The following is a 22193-nucleotide window of genomic DNA, read 5'->3' on the forward strand; positions in this document are numbered from 1 at the left end:
ACACGTTCCACTTTGGCGGCCCAGAGTTCACCAGTTCGGATCCCGGGTGCGGACATGGCACTGCTTGGCAAAGCCATGCTGTGGTAGGCGTCCCACATATAAAGAAGAGGAAGATGGGCATGGATGTTAGCTCAGGACCAGTCTTCCTCAGCAAAAAGAGGAGGATTGGCAGCAGTTAGCTCAGGGCTAATCTTCCAAAAAAAAAATCTGTGTAAAATAATCCTCATGTTAAAGAGATACATTTTGGGGTGGCGAATTTTGTTCCCCTTCTGTATACTCTGATGTTTGCACAAGGATGGAATTGCCTAACGATGCATTTCTCAGAACGTATCCTTGTTGTTGAGTGACATGTGGCTGTAAAAGTCCACATGTAGCCCTGCTGAGTGCATCCCTCACTTTCACATAGTCTCCTCCAGGTCACTCTGCTTTGCTCATGCTGGGCTTCTTGCCGTATTCTCCCTTCCTCCACTGCACCCCGCCTGCACATGCCTGCCTAGGCCTCTGCACTTGCTGTTCTCTCTGCCTGTGACTGTTCCTGGGTATTTCAACCTTTACGTGGTCACCCCTTCTTAGCACAGTCACCACCTCCTCACCAGTGGCTTCATGACCCCAAAATCTCATGGAGGTCCCTCCTCTGTCACACTCGCTTTCTCCCAACACCCTATTTATATCCTCCTATGCCAGTGGTTCTCATCCAAGGACAATGTTGTCCCCTAGAGACACATGGCAATGTCTGGAGACATTTTTGGTTGTCACACTGGGATGGAGATGCTACAGGCATCTGGTGGGTGGAGACCTGGAATGCTGCTAAACATCCTTATATGTACACGACATACACACTCCCTCCCTCTCTCCCCAACAGAGAATTTTCTGGATCTAAATGTTAGTCATGCAGAGTTTGAGATACCCTGTTTCAAAGGGCACACAGACACTTCATCATGGGCATTGAGAGACTCCCTGAGGAAGCCATTCCTTTATTTCATCTCTTTCCTGCCTCCTGGTTGTTGAAGGAAAATCTGAGTTTAGGGCTGAATCTTAACACTCCACCCCGCAACTGTGGCTGCCTCCCCTTTTCAGCAGAGGACATGCACAGCCCCGAGCAGGCCGTGTGAGCCTGCCAGGCCTCAGCAACATCGCTTTGATTGTGTGTCTGCATTTTCAGGGTGACTTGCCATCAAGGCAAGGGACTCGGTTTCCCATTTACCAGAGCAATGCAGGATTCCCTTTTTGAAGGAATCTAAGGAAAATTAAAAGTGAGTCACTTTTAAGAAAAGTGGTTTATAGTAGTCACCAGCTTGCTCAGGTCCTTGGAGTACTGGCTGCTTGTCAGGTCTGTTCCAGGCACTGTTCCTGCTCCACTCATCTAATTCTCATGGCGTCACCGTCCTCAGCAAAGTCAGGAAAACTCAGCCACTGCGGCGAGTCCTTCATGCAGCTTAACTTACTCGGTATTGAACTTACATGTTCATTTTATGAAGCTGTCCTCTGTAGTAAATGTCATTTTTTTCTGAAATTTGACAAGAGACAATATTTGATATTTCTGTAAATGTCCATATGTGACCGTATCACTGTGTCAGATTTTCAATTTTGTTATTTTTTGGTAGTTCATGAAATGCTGAGGTCTAGAGTTGCTGAGTCTGCCCCTCCCCCTGCCCTTGTTCCCTAAGGATAAATCTTGGTGCTCATGTCCCAGCCTCACCACCACCCTCCACTTGGTCTCAGGCTGCTGGCCCCACACAAGGGTGTTCGCTGTTTTCTCCCTAGTGTAGTGTTTGGGAGACCAGGGTCCAGAGCCAGACCCCTGGTGTTTAGTCCTAGCTCAGCTTCTTAAAGATTGTGTGGGCCTGGGCAAGTTGCTGAACCTGTCCATGCCTCAGTGTGCTCCTTGGTAAAATGGGGTACTGTGGTGTCTGCTTCCTGGGACTGTAGCCAGGGTACATGGGGAGCTTAGGAAAAGGACTCAGAACACTGCCTGATGGGACCAGGCGGTATGCAGGGTGGCAGCTGAGAGCCCCGCTGCCCCCGCTGCTGTCACTCTCATCAGGATTCTCATCGTCCTCATGCCTCGACTCAGCATCTTCTGGAGCAGAGTCCTGTAGCTTTGTGGTAAAACAGCACAGACAGCAGAGAAGGCTAGACCTGCATTTCCATTTGGCTCAGCCATTCACCAGTTCTGTGCTCTTTGGTAAATCATGTTATGTGCCTGAGCTCTGGTTTCTTCATGTATAAAATGGTGCTGATTGCAATGCAGACTTGCTGGGGATGCTGTGATGAAATCCTAAGATAAAATTCTAATTTTGTCTGTGGTGTAGAGGAAGGACAATACAAAACTTTGCTTAGGATCTAAAAAAAGACCTAGGTCAATGACGACACATACTTTGTTTTGAATGAAAAGAGCCAATATTTTAAATATGTCAGTTGTTTGAGTTACTCTATAGATTAATTTCAATTTTGAGATGACATAACACATTGATGTTTCTTGACACAGTCCTTTGAATATGATTAAACTCTCTCTATATATTAGTTTTTGACTTAGTATCAGGAATAAAAACTCCATGGCGGTATGGTTTCCAGGTCTCAGGTCAGCATTTTGTGTGCATGGGAGCAGCTCTATTCTGAGATCTTGTCCACATTCTGAAGTCCCAGGCTAGATTAAGAAGTTTTACTTCATTTCTCAAAAACCCTTGTGTGTCCTCTTTCCTTCTCCATGAACAGGGTGTCCTGTTCCCAGACCTGAGCTGATCTGCCAGCTGGAGCACGGGCAAGAGCTGTGGACTGTGAAGAAAGACCTCTCCCAAAGCCCCTGTCCAGGTAAGAACCCTGGTGGGCAGGTGGGAGAGCCTGCAGGCTTGAGGCCTGGGGGAGACCTCTGGCCGTGGTTCCCTGGGAAGCTTCTTGTCGTGGCCTCTGGTGGTTTGGACGCCATGGAGCCCTTTGACCCCTGGGCCCTCTGCCCTCCCAGCAGACAGAGGTTTATGAGCTGAGATCTGACTTGGGCTCCAGCTGCTTGGGCTGAAAGCCTGTCTTGCCGATCACCAGCCCTGTGGCTCTAGCAAGGTGCAGGATCTCATGTGTCTTTGTGTATGAGTTCAGCTGAGTTAAAGCCAGCTACCGTATCAGACAGACTCCGGGATCTCAGTGCTCAGGATGTGGAAGCTGTTTTTCTCACTCACGCCAAGATCCATGTGGGTCAGCCGGGAGCTGTGTACCACACAGTTGTTCAAGGACCCAGGTCCATTCTGTCATCAACATATGGCTTTAAGGTTGTCCTGACATCCTTCAGCTGGCAGAGGAGACTGAGGGGAAGGGAAGATGTCACACCCACTCCCACAGACACCAGGTCCCCTCATATCCCACTTAGAAGAAGTAGGCATTTGGCCTCATTTGGGTGCCTTGGGCTTGGAAATGAGGCCGAGCTGTGTGTCCAAGGAGAGGAGCAAAGTGCTGGGTGAGTGTGGTCTGCTACACCCTGTCTGTTCCTTGAAAATGCTAGTAATTATAGCTTCTGTGTCATTGGATTGTTGGGATGTAGTCACATAGTGTGTTAATGCGGAAAACTGCTGAGCGCAGCATCTGAGCCATCGTGAAAGGGAGCTCTCAGTGGTGTTCCTGTCATATTAGTCAGAATGAAGAAATGAAGAGTGTGTCTCACGTGTCTCTCTGAACAGTGAGGAAAGGCCTTCCTCTCCGACTCACTCTCTCCAGCAACACTCTGCCAACCCCCTTTCCACCTTCTCCCTCCACCCCTCCTCTGAGTGTCAGTTAGAAACTCAGAGGCACTCCCTTGTCCCTGTCTTCCTGCCCCTCCCAATTGCTAAGACCTCAGGGTGACATTTGACCTTCTCTGCCCCACATCTGGGCTCCTGAGGGCATTGGGGCCATCGTGTGTGTGTGATTGGTGCCACTGCAGAGTCATTCTGTCTCCCCTCTATTGGTCCCTTGAGCTGTTCAGCCAGCCTGTGCGTGTCCATATATAGGTCATCATCAGCCCCTCAGAGTCTGTTCCAGGCCTTCTGCCCTCTCCTCAATCCCACATCTGCACTTGAGTATCTCATAGTCACCCGAAGTCAACATGCCTGGCAAGGAACTCGTAATGTTGCTCGCTCCTCCCACCTCTTGAGCTTGAGTGAGTGGTTAGAAGCAGGTTAGAGACTAGATACAGCCTCACAGAATTTCTCCTACTTCCACCTCCGTCCCTCCCTACATCCGGCCATCCCCAAATCCTGTCCATTTTACATCATGTACGTCTCCTGAATCCATCACTTGTACCACTTCCATGAGATCTGTCCCCACACTCTCAATCCGAGCTCTCGTCATCTTTTCCCTGGGGGTGCTAATCGTCTCCTAACTGGTCTGTCCATCTACTCTGTGCCTCTGGTCAGCTCTGTGTCCTGCACAAGCCAGCCCAGGTGCTCAGACTTTGTTCCAGACAGTTACCACTTCTCCAGCTACAGATGTCTCAGTATCTGGCCACTAATGTGTCAGCTAGTTTTCATGTTGAAAGTGAAGTCTACCTCCTTCTACTGCCTGATCCTCAACCCTTCCACACTCTTTAGAATCTTTTCCTTTCTTTTCTTTATTTGTTAAAGATTGGCACCTGAGCTAACAACTGTTGCCAGTCTTTTTGGTTTTTTTGTTTGTTTGTTTGTTTTGCCCAAATCCCTCCAGTGCATAGTTGTATATTTTAGTTGTGGGTCCTTCTGGTTGTGGTGTGTGGGATGCCGCCTCAGCGTGGCCTGATGAGTGGTGCCGAGGATCCGCACCCAGGATCCGAACCATTGAAACCCTGGGCCACCAAAGCAGAGTGCGTGAACTTAACCACTTAACCTCATTTAGAATCTTGTGTCTGGGGGCCAGCCCTGTGGCCTAGTGGTTAAGTTCAGTGCACTCTGCTTCAGCGGCCTGGGTTTGGTTCCCAGGCACGGACCTACAACACTCATTGGCAGCCATGCTGTGGCAGCAGCTCACATGCAAAATAGGGGAAAATTGACACAGATGTTAGCTCAGCTGAATCTTCCTCAAACAAAAAGAGGAAGATCAACAACAGATGATAACTCAGGGCAAATCTTCCTCACCAGAAAAAAAGGATCTCATGTCTGTGGCTTCTCTTTTCAGCTAGTGGAAGAAGTCTTGCCCTTGGCCATGGCCAATTCTGACACCAGCATCTAGAAATCACCTTTTCATGGAAATACTTGCTTCACTTATATTCTGCTTGTTTTGCAACTTCATCCTTTCTCTAGTCAATATAAAATGTGCGCAAGTTCCTTACATTTGAAGAAAAAAATTAAAAATGGTCCTGTCTCGTGTTGTATTCATCCACTTTTTAGGGCATTTAATTTTTCACATCTCTTCACTCTCACAAACAGTGCTGCCAAGAACATTCATGTGTATTGGTCATGTTGCATATGACTAGAGGTGTCTTTTGATGTTTCTCAGAGTCAAATTGTTGGTATAGGCTATGCAGATTTTGAAGTTTACAAGATACTTCTCATTTTTTCCAAAGGAACTATACCAATTTACACTTCTCCCAGCAAAGAGTGGAGGTTCCTTCGGCCTATACCTTGCCCAATGCTTGATACTATGAGACTCTTCAATTTTTGACAATCAAGTGGACACAAAATTCTGCCTCATATGGTCTTGATTTGCTTTTCCTTTACTGCTAAGGAACTTTAGCATCTTATCATATGATTTTGGGCCAGTCTGTATTTTCTTCTTTAAAATGTCGATATCTATTTTTCTATTAACTTGTTTGCATTTTCTTTTTGATTTGTAGGGATTCTTTGTACATTCCTCATATCATCGTATGTGTGTGTGTGTGTGTGTGTGGTAAAAATACACATTACATAAAATTTATCATCTTAGCCATTTTTAAGTGTACAATTGAGTGGTATTAAATATGTTGATGTCATGCAACCATCACCACCATTCATCTACATAACTGAAACTCTTACCCATTACACAGTAACCCCCCCATTTCCTTAACACCATCCCCCCCCCCCCAGCCCCTGGCAACCACAGTTCTACTTTCTGTGTCTGGTTTTGACTAAGTACCTCATATAAGTGAAATCATACATTATTTTTGTGTGTGTGTGACTGGCTTATTTCACTTAGCATAATGTTCTCAAGGCTCATCCATGTTGTGTAGCATGTGTCAAAATTTCCTTCCTTTTTAAGGCTTAATAATATTCCATTATGTACATATGCCACATTTTGCTTATCTGTTTATCCCTCAGTGGACACTTGAGTTGCTTCCATGTTTTAGCTATTTTGAATAAGGCTACTATGAATATGGGAGTAAAAATATCTCTTTGAGGCCCTGATTTCAGTTCTGTTGGTCATATATACAGAACCTCAATTGCTGGATCATGCGGTAATTCCATTTTTAATTTTTTTTTTTTAAAGATTTTATTTTTTCCTTTTTCTCCCCAAAGTCCCCCGGTACATAGTTGTATATATTCTTTAGTTGTGGGTCCTTCCAGCTGTGGCATGTGGGATGCCGCCCCAGCATGGCCTGACAAGCGGTGCCATGTCCACACCCAGGATCCGAACTGACGAAACCCTGGGCTGCTGCAGCGGAGCGCGCAAACCCAACTACTCGGCCACAGGGCTGGCCCCTCCGTTTTTAATTTTGTGAGAAACTGCCGTACAGTTTTCCACAGAGACTATACCATTTACATTCCTGCCAACAGTGTACAAGAGATTCAATTTCTCCATATCCTCACCAACTTATTTTCTATGTTTTTTAATAGTAGCCATCTTAATGGGTGTGAGAAGATCTCTCTTTGTAGTTTTGATTTGCATTCCCTAATGATTACTGATGTTGAACATCTTTTCTTGTGCTTGTTGGCCATTTGTATATCTTCTTTGGAAAAATGTCTATTCGGGTGCTTTGGCCATTTTTGAATTGGATTGCTTGTTTTTTCTGTAACTGATTTTTAGTTCTCTATATGTCCTGGATATTAATCCCTCATCAGACATGATGATTATCAGATATTTTCTCCCATTCTTTGGGTTCCCTTTACTCTGTTGATAGTGTCTTGATGCACAAAGTTTTTTTAATTTTCAGGAACTCTGATTTGTCTATTTTTTCTTTTGTTACCTGTGCCTTTGGTGTCATATTCGAGATATCATTGCCGAATCCAATGCCATGCCTAGGTTTTCTTCTAAGAGTTTGATAGTGTTAAGTCTTATATTTAAGTCTTTGATCTATTTTGAGTTAATTTTTGTATAGGATATTAGATAAGGGTCCAATTTCATTCTTCTGCATGTAGGTTTCCAGTTTTCTCAGCACAATTTCTTAAAAAGACTGCTTCTCCCCGTTTAATGGTCTTGGCACTCTTGTCAAAAATCATTTGATGGTGTATGTGAAGATTTATTTCTGGGCTCATGATTCTATTCCCTTGGTCTGTTTTTCTTTCTGTGTGCCAGTTCCACACTGTTTGATTACTGTAGGTTTGTAGTGAGTTTGAAATAAAGAATTTTGAGTCCTCAAGCTTTGTTCTTCAAGATTGTTCTGGTTCTTCAGGATCCCTTGAGATTCCATATGGATTTTAGGATGGATTTTTCTATTTTTGCAAAAAATGTCATTGGGATTTTGATAGGGATTGTATTGAATCTATAGATGGTTTTGGGTAGTCTCAATATCTTAACCATATTGTCTTCCAGTCCATGAAGATGATATGTGTTTCCACTTATTTACATATTCTTTAATTTCTTTCAGCAATGTTTTGTAGTTTTCATTGTACAACTCTTTCACTTCATTGTTTAAATTAGTTCCTAAGTATTTTATTTTTTTTTTGCTATTGTAAATGGAACTATTTTCATAATTTCCTTTTCAGATTATTCATTACTATATATAGAAATCATGCAACTGATTTTTGTGTTGACTTTGTATCTTACTACATTGTTGAATTCATTTATCACTTCTCACAATTATTTTGTGGCATCTTTAGAGTTTTCTACATATAAGATCATATCATCTTATGATGATAAGAAACAAAGGTAATTTTACTTCTTCCTTTCCAATTTTGATGTATTTTATTTCTCTCTCTCTCTCTCTCTTTTTTTTTTTTTTTGGTGAGGAAGATTGGCCCTGAGCTAACATCTGTAGTCAGTCTTCCTCTTTTTGCTTGAGGAAGAGTGGCCCTGAGCTAATATCTGTGCCTGTCTCCCTCTCTTTTGGATGTGAGACCCATGAACCCTGGGTGCTGAGCAGAGCATAGAAACCCAACATCTGGGCCGGCCCCTTATTTCTCTTTTTATGCCTAATTGCTCTGGGTAGAACTTTCAGTATTATGTTGAATATAAGTGGTGAAAACGGGCCGGCCCGCTGGCACAGCGGTTAAGCTCTCATGTTCCACTTCGGTGGCCTGCAGTTCACCAGTTGGGATCCCAGGTATGGACCTGCACTGCTTGTCAAGCTGTGCTGTGGCAGGCGTCCCACATAGAAAGTAGAGGAAGATGGGCACGAATGTTACCTCAGGGCCAGTCTTCCTCAGCAAAAAGAGGAGGCTTGGTGGCCGATGTTACCTCAGGGCCAATCTTCCTCAAAAAAAAAAAAAGTGATGAAAACAGACATCCTTTCCTTATTCCTGATCTTGGAATAAAAGTTTTCAGTCTTTCACCATTGAGTATGATGTTTACTGTGGATTTTTCATATATGACTTTTATTATGTTGAGGTAGTTTCCATCTATTCTTAGTTTGTTGAGTGTTTTTATTATGAAAGGGTGTTGAATTTTGTCAAAAGCTTTTACTACATCACTTGAGATGATCATGTGTGTTTTTTCCTTCATTCTGTTAATATGGTGTGTTACATTGATCAATTTTCATATGTTGAACCATCCTTGCATTACAGGAGTAAACCCAACTTGATCATGGTGTATGATCCTTTTAATGTGCTGAGTTTGATTTGCTAATGTTTTGTTGAGGATTTTTGCATTAGTGTTCATGAGGGATATTGGTCTATAGTTTTCCTTTCTTGTGGTGTCCTTGGGTTTGGTATCAGGGTAATACTGCCCTCAGAATGAGTTAAGAAGTGTTTCCTCCTCTTCAATTTTTTGGAAAAATTTGACAAGGACTGGTATTATTATTTTTAATTAGTGTTAGTTGTTAGTTCTTTTCAAATATTTGGTAGATTTCACCAATGAAGCCATTAAGTTGAGGTCTTTCTTTGTTGGGAGACTTTCCATTACTGATTTAATCTCCTTCCTAGGTATAGATCTATTCAGATTTTCTATTTCTTCATGATTTAGTCTTGACAGGTTTTTTGTTTCTGGGAATTTTTCCATTTCATCTAGGTTGTCCAATTTTTCGGTGTACCGTTGTTCATATACTCTCTTAGACCTCTTTTTTTGTTTTTGTAGAATTGACAGTAATGTCCACACTTCAATTTCTGATTTTAGTGTTTTGGGTCTCTTGTTCTTAGTCCATCTAGCTAAAGGTTTGTCATTTTTGTTGATCTTTTCAAAGAACCAGCTTTTTGTTTCATTGATTTTCTCTATTTTTCTATTCTCTGTTTCATGTATTTCTATTCTAATCTTTATTATTTCCTTCCTTCTGCTAGCTTTGGGTTTACTTTGTTCTTTTCCTCCCTCCTCAAGTTGTTAAATTAGGTTGTTGATTTGAGGTCTTTTTGTTTTTTAATGTAACCATTTGTAACTATAAATTTCCCTCTTAACACTGCTTTCACTTCATCCCATAAATTTTGGTATGTTAAGTTTTCATTTTCATTAGAAACAAATTATACTTTGTATGATATCCTTTTAAAATCTCTCAAGACTTAATTTATGGACTAACGTATAGTCTATCCTGGAAAATGTCTCGAGTACACTTGAGAAGAATGTGTATGCTATTGTTGGGTAGAATGTTCTGTATATGTCTGTTAGATCTAGACAGTTTATTATGTTGTTTAAGTCCTCTGTTTCCTTACTTGTCTTTTGTCTGGTTGTTCTATTCATTATTGAGAGTAGGGTACTGAAGTTTCCATCTCTTATCATAGATCTGTCTCTTTCTCCCTTCCATTCTGTTGGGTTTTGCTTCATGTATTTTGATGGTTTGTCATTAAGTATGTAAGTGTTTACCACTGTTATATCTTGTTGCTGAATTATACCTTTTCTAATTGTCTCTCATAATCTTTTTTGATTTAAAGTCTATTTTGTCTGATATTAATAGAGCCATCCCTGCTCTTTTTTAGTTAGTATATGCATGGAATATCTTTTTTCATCTTTTCATTCTCAATCTGTTTGTGTCTTTGGATCTAAAGTGAGTCTCTTGTAGAAAGCACATAGTTGGATCATGTGTTTTTATCGTTTTGCCAATCTCTGTTTAATCTATTTACATTTAAAGTAACTACTGATATGGAGAGACTTCTGGCATTTTTTTTAAATTAGTATTACATTTGGAAAGAGCTTAGTTTCTTTTTCTTGGAAAATTGGCCCTGAGCTAACATCTGTTGCCAATTTTCCTTTTTTTTTTTTTTTTTCCCTTTTTCTCCCCAAAGCCCCAGTACATAGTTGTATATCTTGGTTGCAGTTCATTCTACTTCTTCTATGTGGGATGCTGCCACAGCATGGCTTGATGAGTGTGGTGTAGGTCTGCACCCAGGATCCAAACCAGCAAACCCTGGGCCGCCGAAGCGGAATGTGTGAACTTAACCACTCAGCCATGGGGCCAGCCCCGGTCATTTTGATATTTGTTGTCTATATGTATTATAGCTTTTTTGTCACTCATTTTCTACATTACTGTCTTCTCTTGTGTTTAGTTGACTTTTTCAGTAAAACATTTAGATTTCTTTTTCATTTCCTTTTGCATATACTGTATGGCTAATTTCTTTCTGGTTACCACATTTAACACTTAAAGTTATATCACTAACTTGAATTTATATTAGCCTAACTTTAATAACATAAAAAATACTCCTTTGAAAACCTCCATCCCTACCTCTTTCAGTTATTCATGTCACAAAATTACATCTTTATATATTGTATACCCAAAAACTTAAACTAATAACTCTCATAAATATATTAGTCTCTTAAATTATGTAGCAAACTACATGTGAAGTTGTAAACTAAAGTTACAATACTACCAGCTTTTAGACTAATAATTTTTTTAAAATTAGTCTCTTAAATCATATAGAAAACAAAAAGTGGAGTTATAAACCATTGTTACAGTAATACTAGCTTTTATAATTGCCCATATATTTACCTTTATTGACATTTTTATTTCTTCATATGGTCTTGAATTACTGTCTAGTGACCTTTCATTTCAACCTGCAGGACTCTTGAGAATTTCTTGCAAAGCAGGTCTAGTGGTAACAATCTCCCTCAGCTTTTACATATAAGAATGTCTTAATTTCTCCCTCACTCTTGAAGAACAGTTTTGCTGGACATAGGATTCTTGGTTGGCAGTTTTTTTCTTTTATGTTTGCCTATGTTGACCCACTGCCTTCTGGCCTCTCAAGTTTCTGATGAGAAATCTGATAATCTTATTGAGGAATCCTTGTATGTGACAATTTGCTTTTACTCTTGCTGTCAAGATATTTTCTTTATCGTTGGCTTTCATAGTTTGATTATAATTTTTCTCCATGTGAGTCTATTTGAGTTCATCTTGGAGTTTATTGAACTTCTTTGATGTCTTTCATCAAATTTGGGAAGTTTTCTACCATTTCTTCAAATATTCTCTCTGAACCTTTCTTTCTTCTCCTTTTGGGACTGCCACAATGAGTTTATTGATTTGCTTGATGGTGTATTACAGGTCCCTTAGGCTCTGTTCACTTTGCTTCAGTCTTTTTTTTTTCCCCTCTTCCTCAGACTCAATAATGTCCATTGTCCTATTTCAAGGTTACCGATTCTTTTTCCTGCTCACATCTTCCTTGGAATCACTCGTTTATTTTTCATAAGTTATTGTACTTTTCTGCTCCAGATTTTCTTTTTGGTTTGTTTTGTTTTTCTACTTCTTCATTGATATTTCCCCTTTGTTTATACATAGTTTTTGTGACTTTCTCCATATCTTCCTTTAGCTCCTTTAAGATGCTTGTTGTTAAGTCTTTCTCTAGTAGATCTGCATCAGGTGTTTTTTAGTTTTTGGAGGGGTTCCAAACATGAGTTACCACGTCCTCAGGGACTCGTTATCTTCTTGCTTTTGATGTATGGTAAGACATACATGAAGTATTGCCAACCTAGGAGTTTCATCTGGCTTCATAGTCCAGAGATTTACTGAGTCTCATTGTATATGCAAAGTTGATTGAATCATTGCCTACAGGATTCAATCTCCTGTCCTCTTTCTATCAGCTTAATTGTTATCTTATGGCTCAAAACCCCAACCCTCTAATCACATGGTTGATCTTTCTAGTGTGGCCAGGCCTTGCTCTGAGTTATCTCTTCAGCATAAACTATCTGGGGACCCAAATGAGTTACCTGTTTGCGTAAATATCTGGTCTGGAATTGACTGTGTCTCCTCTCCAGCACTCTCTCCCCTAACCCAGCCTCTCCTCCTAGCTCTCACTTTCAAGGTGTCAACAGTTCAAGGACCAGGCAAGAAAAAGATTGCTATCCTGGGATTGAGAGGTAGCAAAACACAGTAGACACAGAGGCAGTGTTTTAATCTTCACTTTCTTCACTGAAATGCAGATTTTTTTTCTTCTGTGTTGGCATTACTAACAGGCCCTGTTGTGTTTTGGATTTCTTTCAGGTGATAAAGGAAAACCCAAGATCACAGAACCTACCAGTTGTGAGCCAGCCCAGTCTGAAGGAGCCTTACTCCAGAAACAACTAACACAAGGAGCCCCAGGGGACTCCCAGGTGGGCCAAACCAAGGATCAGGATGGGCCATCAGAAATGCAAGAAGGACACTTGAGACCAGGCATAGACCCCCAGAGGAAGAAGCTCTCTGGGAAAATGAGCCCTGAACATGATGGTTTAGGGACAGTGGATGGTGTCTGTTCATGGATTGTACAGGAGCCAGTCCCTCTGGGAGGTGCTGTCCTTGACCATGACTCCTGTGGATCAGGTAGAGATCCCGTGATTCGGGAAGAGGAAAACATCTTTAAATGCAATGAATGTGGGAAAGTTTTTAACAAGAAACGCCTCCTTGCTCGACATGAGAGGATTCACTCTGGAGTGAAGCCCTATGAATGCACAGAGTGTGGGAAAACATTTAGTAAGAGCACTTACCTCCTTCAACACCATATGGTCCACACTGGGGAGAAGCCCTATAAGTGCATGGAGTGTGGGAAAGCCTTCAACCGCAAGTCACACCTTACACAACACCAGCGGATTCACAGTGGAGAGAAGCCTTATAAGTGCAATGAATGTGGAAAAGCCTTCACCCACCGCTCCACTTTTGTCTTGCATAACAGGAGCCACACAGGAGAAAAGCCCTTTGTGTGCAAGGAATGTGGAAAAGCCTTCCGAGATAGGCCTGGTTTCATTCGACACTACATCATCCATAGTGGTGAGAATCCCTATGAATGCTTTGAATGTGGCAAGGTCTTCAAACACCGGTCATACCTCATGTGGCACCAGCAGACTCACACTGGGGAGAAGCCCTATGAGTGCAGTGAATGTGGGAAAGCCTTCTGTGAGAGCGCAGCCCTCATTCACCACTACGTCATCCACACTGGGGAGAAGCCCTTTGAGTGCCTGGAGTGTGGGAAGGCCTTCAACCACAGGTCATACCTCAAGAGGCACCAGCGGATTCACACTGGGGAGAAGCCTTATGTATGCAGTGAATGTGGAAAGGCCTTTACCCACTGCTCCACTTTTATCTTGCATAAAAGGGCCCACACTGGAGAAAAACCTTTTGAGTGCAAAGAATGTGGGAAAGCCTTCAGCAATCGGGCAGACCTCATTCGACATTTCAGCATCCACACTGGAGAGAAGCCCTATGAGTGCATGGAGTGTGGGAAGGCCTTCAACCGCAGGTCAGGCCTCACGAGACACCAACGGATTCATAGTGGAGAGAAGCCCTATGAATGCCTCGAGTGCGGGAAGACCTTCTGCTGGAGCACAAACCTGATTCGACATTCCATTATCCACACTGGAGAGAAGCCCTATGAGTGCAGTGAGTGTGGAAAGTCCTTCAGTCGAAGCTCATCCCTCACTCAGCATCAGAGGGTTCATTCTGGGAGAAACCCTGTCAGTGTAACAGAAGTGGGAAGACCCTTCCCAAATGGGCAATCCTCGGTCAACCTCCAAGAACTCCTATTGGGGAAAGACTTTTTGAATGTAACCACTGAGGAAAATCTTTTGCCAGAGGAAACATCTTACTCAGAATCTGATCATTCATACCAAAGAGAAACCCCTCAGTTTTCTTCTCTGTGAGAAACCCTGTTGCAGGATATCAGTTGTCATCTGAAGAGTCATACTGGAAATTGACCCAGCCTAGAGCCTTATTCCATGTCTGAGATTCATCCAGGAGAGAGACCCAGTGGTTATTATGCACTAAGGAAAACCTTCAGCTACATCTTTCTCCTTAGTTTACACTGCAGTGTTATCTCAGGAATTTTCTTTTTAAGAAGAAGGAAGAGACTTAGAAGAGAAAATGACCTGCAAACACAGTTTCTTTCTGACTTCCTTGCCAAGCCTATGGCACTTTGTCATGGATCCCTTAGTTTACTTTGTAGGAAGAGAGTTTGTTTCACAGATAAAGGACCTAGACTCTTTATGTGTTTGGTATATACGTTAATTGCTGTCCAGTGTGAGGCGAGTTAGACAGTGGAGGGCAGGTCTGGAAACTTTCATTGAACATCTTTCTTCTAAAACATTGTCTCTACTCTTGAGCTTAATTTTTGTGAGAAGTATGAAGGCTTGAGCCATCAAATACCTTTATATTTGAGGAGATAAGAGTACACATATGAATGGGCACATTTTACTGCATCAGTTAAGACTGTTTAAGGCTTTGATTTTTAAAAAACAAACCTTTTCTTCATGTGGTTTTAAAGAACTGATAATCAGACTTTTTCTTGATCCTGTTCTATTGGTTTATTTGATTGCTGTAGCTATGTGGTAAATCTTTTAATTGAGTAAGGCGATTCATCTCTCTTTAATCTTCCTATTTAAAGTTAGTTTAATACTGCTAGTTATTTTGAATTTCCATATAAAGATTGAATTAGCTTGTCTATTTTTACAAAAATCTTTATCAAATTTTGATAGAAATTGAGTTAAATTGTAGATCAGTTTTTTGAGAATCAGCATCTTTACTGTGTTGAGTCTTCCAATTCATAAACTCGGTATGTCTCAGCATTCATTTAAATATCACTTGATTTATTTCGTTACTGTTTTGTAAATTTCAGTAATAGGTCCTGTACAATTTTTGTAAGCTTTATATCTAGGTATTTCTTTATTTTGAGTGATTATAAATAGCATTGATTTTTAAAATTTCAATTTTCGCACAACCTTTGGTAGTATACAGAAATACACTTATTTTTTGGATGTTATTTTGGTATCTTGCAATCTTGCTGAACTGTAGCCTTTTTTTTTTTTTTTGATAATATGCTTGGGATTTTCTACACAGAAATAACATGTGCAAATAGAAACAGTTTTATTTCTTTCTTCCCATCCATATACCTTTTTTTTTTCTTGTCTTAGTGTACTGGCTAGGATTTCCAATATGACTTTCAGTAGTAGTAGTGAGAAAGGATATCCTTGCCTGGTTCCTCGTATTACAAGGAAAACATTCAGTTTTTCACCATTAAGTATGATGTTAGTTGTAAGGCTTCCTTCATAGAGGTTTCTTTTTAAGTTTAGAAAGTTTCCCTCTATTCCTGATTTGCTGAGATTTGTTATTGTGAATGGGTGTTGAATTTTGTCGAATGCGTTTTCTCTATCCGTTGATAAGATCATGTTTTTTTTCCTTCTGTAGCCGGTTCATATGATGTGTTACATTTATTTGAAGTTTGAATATTGAACCAGTTTTGTATCCTTGAACTAAGTCCCACTTGGTCATGGAATATAGTTATTTTTATATATTGTATTACAGTATCCAGTATGCTCGTATTTTGTTGGGGAAGTTTTCCTGTTTCATGAGTGATCATGGTATGCATTTTTCTTTCTTACTTTTGTTCATTCTTTTTTTTCTACTGTCATTGTCTAGTTTAGTGTCTAGATGATACTGGCCTCCCAACATGTGTTGAGAGGTGTTCTTTCTTCTATTATTTGGAAGACTGTGTAGAATTGGTTTTATTTGTTTTAATGTTTGGTAGCATTCTCCAGTGAACCATTTAGGCCTGGAGATTTTTCTTTTGAATGCTTTTTATTTATTTATTTTATTTAATATGTATAGAACTATTCAGAGTATTTGTTTCATATTGGATGAATTTTCATAGTTTATTCTTTTCTAGGACTTGTTCCATTTCATCTAAATTTTCTGATTTGTTTTGAGTATTCCTTTATAATCCTTTTAATGGCAGCAGAATCTGTACTTATATCCCACGTTTTATTCCTGTTGTTGGAAACATGTCTTCTCTGTCAGTCTTCTGAGACAGTTCTCAATTTTATTCACTGTTTTAAAGAACCAGCACTTTATATTATTGTTTTTTTCTCTGTTATCTTTCTGTTCTTAATTTCACTGATTTCTCTTCTGATCTTTATTATATCCTTTCTTCTACTTGTTTTGGTTGTATTTTGCTCTGTAGTTTCTTGAGATGGTTGCTTAGATTTTTTAATTTTTCTAACGTAAGCATTAAGTTCTATAAATTTTGTTCACAGCACTGTTTTAGCTTCATCTCACAAGTTTTAATATATTTTAATTATATTTCATTCAGTTCTATTTCTTTATTTGAGACTTCCTCTCTAATCTATGGATTATTTAGTATTATGTTGTTTAATTTCCTAGTGTTTAGAGTATTTCATGCTTTTTGTTATTGATTTTCTGTTCGTTTTACATTTGATCTGGCTGTTTAAATTTGCTGAGATTTGTTTTATGACCCAGGATATGGTCTAGCTTGATGAATGTTCTGTAATTCTGCTTGAAAAGAATGTGTAATCTACTGTCTTTGGGTGGTGTTTGTATCAATGTCTACACAATCATGTTGGTTGATGATGTTATTCAGATTTTCTATATCCTTGCTGATTTTCTGGCTAGTAATTCTATCAATAGCTGAGAGAGGGGTGTTGAAGCCCTGCCCTGTAATTCTGGAATTATCTGTTCCTCCTTTAAGGTCTGTCAGTTTGTGTCTCATGTATTTCAAAGCTCTGTTGTTTGGTGCGTACACTTAGGATTGCTATGTCATCTTGATGTATTGACCCTGTTATCTTTATATAATGTCCCTTTTTGCCCCTGTAATTTTCTTTGCTTTGAAGTATACTTTATCTGATATTAATGTAGTTACTACTGCATTTTGTAGTTAACGTTTGCATGATTTATATTTTTCCATAATTTTATTTTCAACCTTATTTATATTGTTACATTTGAAGTAAGTTTCTGGCAATAGCATATAGTCGGGTTATGCTTTCTTTTTATACATTTTACCAATTTCTGTTTTTAAATTGGTATATTTAGACCATTTAAACTTAAAGTAATTATTGATATGATAGGGCTTGTCTCCCATTTTATGATTTGTTTTTTGTGTTTGTTCCATTTATTGTTCCTCTTGTTATTTTTTTTGCCTTCCTGTGGGTTGCTTTAATTTTTATAATTCCATTTGATATATCTATGATGTTTTTGAGTAGATCTCTTTGTAGTTTAGTGGTTACTCTAGGTGTTATGTTGTATACACATAACATCACAGCCTTCCATTTTAGCACTTTGATGTGTAGAAACCTTACTTCTGTGGGGTCCCCTTACAGTCCCCAATCTTCAGTATTTCCTGTTCGTACACGAGCACCATACTGGACGATGTCCTCATTTTTACTTCAGCTGTCAAACATTTTTTACAAATCTCATGAGAAGCATAGTTTACCTCTACTTTTACCCGTTCCATTGTTCTTTCTTCCTTGTTGAAATTCCAAGATTTCTTTTGTTAACATTTCCTTTCTTTTTTGTGAATTCCTGTGGTCTTTCTTCTAGAGTAGGTCTTCTGAGCAAATATTTCTGTTTTCCTTCATCTAAAAATGGCTTTATGTCCCTTGGTTCCTGAGGATATTTTTGTGGGACATAGGATTCGGGCTCAGCAGTTCTTTTCTTTCAGTACGTGAAAAGCATGTCATTTCCTTCTGTCCTTTTTTGTTTCAGATGAGAAATCTACTGCATTTGACCCATTGTTTTCCTATCTGTAATGCATCCTTTCTGTCAAGCTGCTTTCAGAGTGTTTTTTCTTTGTATATAGAGTTCAGAAGTTTGATTATGATGTAACCTGGCATGAATCTTTTGGGTTTATCCTGTTTAGTGTTTGCTCTGCTTTTTGAATCTATTACTATATGCCCATTGCCAAATTTGGGAAATTTTTAGTTATTAGTTCTTCAAATATTTTTTCATCCCTATACTTTCTCCTCTCTTTCAGGGACTCCAATAACATGAATGGTAGATCTTTTCTTGTTTCACAGGTCCCTCAGGCTCTCATGGTTTTTTCCCCCTAGTCTGTTTTCTCTCTGTTGCTCAGATTGATTAATTTTCACTGATCTTTCTTTGAGCTCACTGATTCTTTTCTCTCTCATATTTAAACTACTATTGAGCTCACCCACTGAGTTTTCCTTTTGGTTTTTGATGTTTCAATTGTTTAATTTCCATTTGGTTTTTTTATACGTCTTCTATTTCTTTGCCTAGTTTATAATGCCAAAGAAGGACGCTGAGAAAACAGACAAAACTGTGTAGTCCAAAGTCATGGTTCTCTGGTGGTTTATCTTGATGTTGAAATAGAAATCCTAAGTTATTTGGAGGAATGGAAGGCCTAAAGTCTTCTGTGTTGGCATCCACAAGTATTTCTAAGAACAAATCTAACAACTGAGGGTGATCCACAGATTTTCAAGGTTATGTTCTCCAGGAAAGATTTGTGTGTAAAATTCCCCAGCTCTCTAAACCCTCTTACAGCCTCAAAGGAGATGGGGCCACCCCTCTGCCAGGATCACTCTTCCTCTTTATGCTTTAACACATTTCCCCTACTCTTCAACTTTCTAGGACCACTTTCTTTTACATCCCCACTGCTAGATCTTTAACATTTTCCTCTTAAGCCCCTTCTATCCTCATAATCTGTACCTATGTTCAAGTCTAGTCTTACCCCCATCCACTTTCTGCCCCGTAAGCCCATTGAGCTCTGTCTTTCTCCTTTCTCTCACAGACTCACTGTGTCTAACTGTCCTGTCCACTGTCTGTCCCCACCCCGTACTCCCTTTCACTCCACTGACTACTAAAGAATGGCCTCCACTGTCTCCTGACTTAAGCTCTTCTCACAAAGTTCCGTTTTGCATCGTGGTGGTCGCCCCTCTCCCAACTCCATTATTGGACGTTTTTACTGCTGCCTACCTCTTTGATTTGAAGATCCTTTCCTTGTTTCTGTGAGTTCCTGCCCTTCCCCTAAAGAGGTCCTATGTCTTCCTTCCATCTATTAAATAATGCTGCTTTCCAGGATCCATCTTTGGCCATTGCTTTCTCACTTGTGATGTGTGGCATGAGTGAGTTAATTCCCTCTCAAGGGATTGTACTCTTAATGGTCTACAGAGTTCCCCCAAATCCATGTCTCCAGGTTGAGCATTTCTCATGTCTGTTACCCACTGGTCACCCTTCCACACCTTCTCTGTATTCATATTCACTGAGTTTATGCACATGTCGCGTGGCCGTCACCATGAGGATGCACCCATAGTAATCATAAGAGCAAGCAAGCATATAGTATTACTATGTATCAGCTGTTGTTTTTGAATATTTTACACACATCAACTCTTTTAACCTTTGCAACAAGTCTTTGTAGTAGGTAATGTTATCCCCATTTTACAGATCAGAAAACTGAGGCATAGAAAAGTTAAGGGAATTTGCCAAGGAATTAGAAAGTATGAGATTAGGGGTGGGAGGCCAGTTAGGCTGGCTGCAGAATCCATGCCCTTCTCACTTTCCTGTGTTGCTTCTCATGGGATGAGTCTTTGTTTTCCTGGTCACCATTCATTTTTACTAAAATGAATTAAATAGTGCTCATTTAGCTATAACGCTTTTTCTCATTTGATGGTACATCTTGGCCGTCCGTTCAGGTTGAGTGAGATAAACCAGACTCTCTCTCTAATGGCTGCATAATCTGGTGTAACTGTGTAGAAAATGCAGATAATCTCTGCATTTGAGGTCGGGGGGAGGCAGAGAAGGGCGAAGGTGGGCATTTGGTTTTCAGCATTGTGTTTGAGGTGCCTGCAGAACAGCTCAGTGAATCCCACTATCTTCTGCCTTGTCGCCCAAGCCAGACGCCTCGCAGCCATTTTTCTGTCATCATCCTGGCATCCAGCCACTCTCCCGTTCTGTTCATCTGTTCATTTTACCTTTTTATTTTCCTTAGTAGACACTCAACAGATGTGTGTTTTAGTGAGTGGCTACACACAGCAGGGTATTTTTATTACAATGTTTGGGTCCTCGCAGAATGTTTACACAAAGCTGTGAATATATTTGGCACAGTATATGACATGATTCAAAGAGAATCTACATGGGGTTTTATGGTCTGATATATAAGACTCTAAAAGTTATAATGAATGATTGTGTCAGAGGTCCTCCCAGAGGTCACCCCAGGTTTGATGATTTACTAGGAAGGCTCACAGGACTCAGCATATTATCGTACTCAATGACTATGATTTATTACAGCAAAAAGAATACAAAACAGATTCAGGCCAGGGAAAAGGCACAAGGACCGAAGTCCAGCGGAAACCAGAGACATGTTTCAGGAGTTCTGATGTTTAATTTAAGCTCCATCAGTGAGTTATGACAGCATGTGTGAAATGTCTACTAGGGAAGCTCATTAGAAACTCACTGCCCCAGGGTTTTTATTGGGCTCCCTTTGTCTAGAACATAACCAGAATTCTAGACCTCCAGAAGGATAGCAGGTGACCAGCATAAGCCACATGTTTACACAAACAATAGGCACACTGAGCCATTCCTTGTTTCTGGGAATGATGGGAAATCTCCCGAAATCTAAGCTTCCAAATTCCAGCCATGTGCAAACTTTGAAGCTCAAAGGATGGCAGTCTAAGGCCTGCTACGTTAACTACTCTTCATAGTGATTTAAACGGTACTAAAATGTTGAGTAAGTTCAAATATCTGTAACAAATATCGAACAAGTACAGTTTGCTACAAGAAAATATGTCATAGCTTTGAGGTAAAGTCATATATACATGTAAACCATTGTAACTAAAAGAATCAGTTAAATCATGATGGAAATTCTTACAAACGAAGCAGACGGGATTTAACTTAGTGATGACAAGTACAGAGAATATCTGATAAGAAAGGAGGTTGCCTCTCTCATTATCTGTATAGATATGTCTTCAAGTCATTTGACTTTTGAATATTCCCTTCATTTGCCTTTATTTCTATAAAGATGTAATGGCCAGGTCAATGCTGTGTATTTCCATTGCACATATGTCAACAATTTCTCGTCTACTCTTTGTTCCCACTATTGAAACTTGTAGCCTTTGGCTTCAACAAAAAGAATTAAAGAATATGGAGTCATAATAGTTCCTGCGTCATTAAATGTGCATCACTTGAGACTAAAGAGTGTGTTGTTGGAGGGTTAGTCACCTTCCTGGATCTGTGAGTTTCACTTGGAGGGACGGGAGCAGGTGGCCCCAGCTGGGAGGCCCTCTGCAGAGTCATGATGCTAGAAACCTATGGAAATCTGGTCTCTGGGCGTATGTACATATTCCCTTTGTCCTCACACTCCAGCCCACAGATGGCCTTTCCTGTCTCAGTTGTAAGAAGCTGAGTGCCTCTGGAATGTTCAGTGATGTCATCCGTAAGTTTCATGGGTTAAAGATTTGTAATCTGTTGGCTCACGGATATGTTACACGCCTCACAATGAAATGGTCTAAGCTAAATTGTAAATGGGCAACTTTGCCTCCCTCAGAGCAGTGTCAGGAGTATCAGCCTTCTAGTCAAACTACCTGGTTGTACTTCCTGGCCTTGTTTTTACCTGCTGGATGACTTTAAGGAAACTCCTGACCACTGTGCTTCACTTTAATTAGGAAATCTATGCACTAAGCATATCTTTTTATTCTAATGTTTTGGTTCCTGGCACCTTGCTGATGCTGGAGAGACTGCTTCTCCCAGGGCTACCTACTTCCTAGAGGTAGCAAAGGAC

General features: G+C 40.3%; 1 protein-coding gene across 2 annotated transcripts in view; it reads left to right on the forward strand.

The window, feature by feature from the left end:
• The window catches only part of LOC106847400 (zinc finger protein 805), a 69264-nt gene extending 47694 nt beyond the window's left edge, over positions 1–21570 (forward strand). Inside the window, exons 3-4 of one of the 2 annotated variants that reach the window (XM_014866660.3) lie at positions 2716–2811; positions 12686–21570. In XM_014866660.3, coding sequence (XP_014722146.3) covers positions 2716–2811; positions 12686–14316 — 1727 coding nt within the window. In that variant the 3' untranslated portion in view covers positions 14317–21570. The remainder of the gene's footprint in view (positions 1–2715; positions 2812–12685) is intronic. The other variant, XM_014866662.3, reaches the window with a different exon arrangement.
• The last annotated feature ends 623 nt before the right edge of the window (positions 21571–22193 follow it).

The sequence above is a fragment of the Equus asinus genome, chromosome 26 (assembly GCF_041296235.1).
Source record: "Equus asinus isolate D_3611 breed Donkey chromosome 26, EquAss-T2T_v2, whole genome shotgun sequence".
NCBI classification, from domain to species: Eukaryota; Metazoa; Chordata; class Mammalia; order Perissodactyla; family Equidae; genus Equus; species Equus asinus.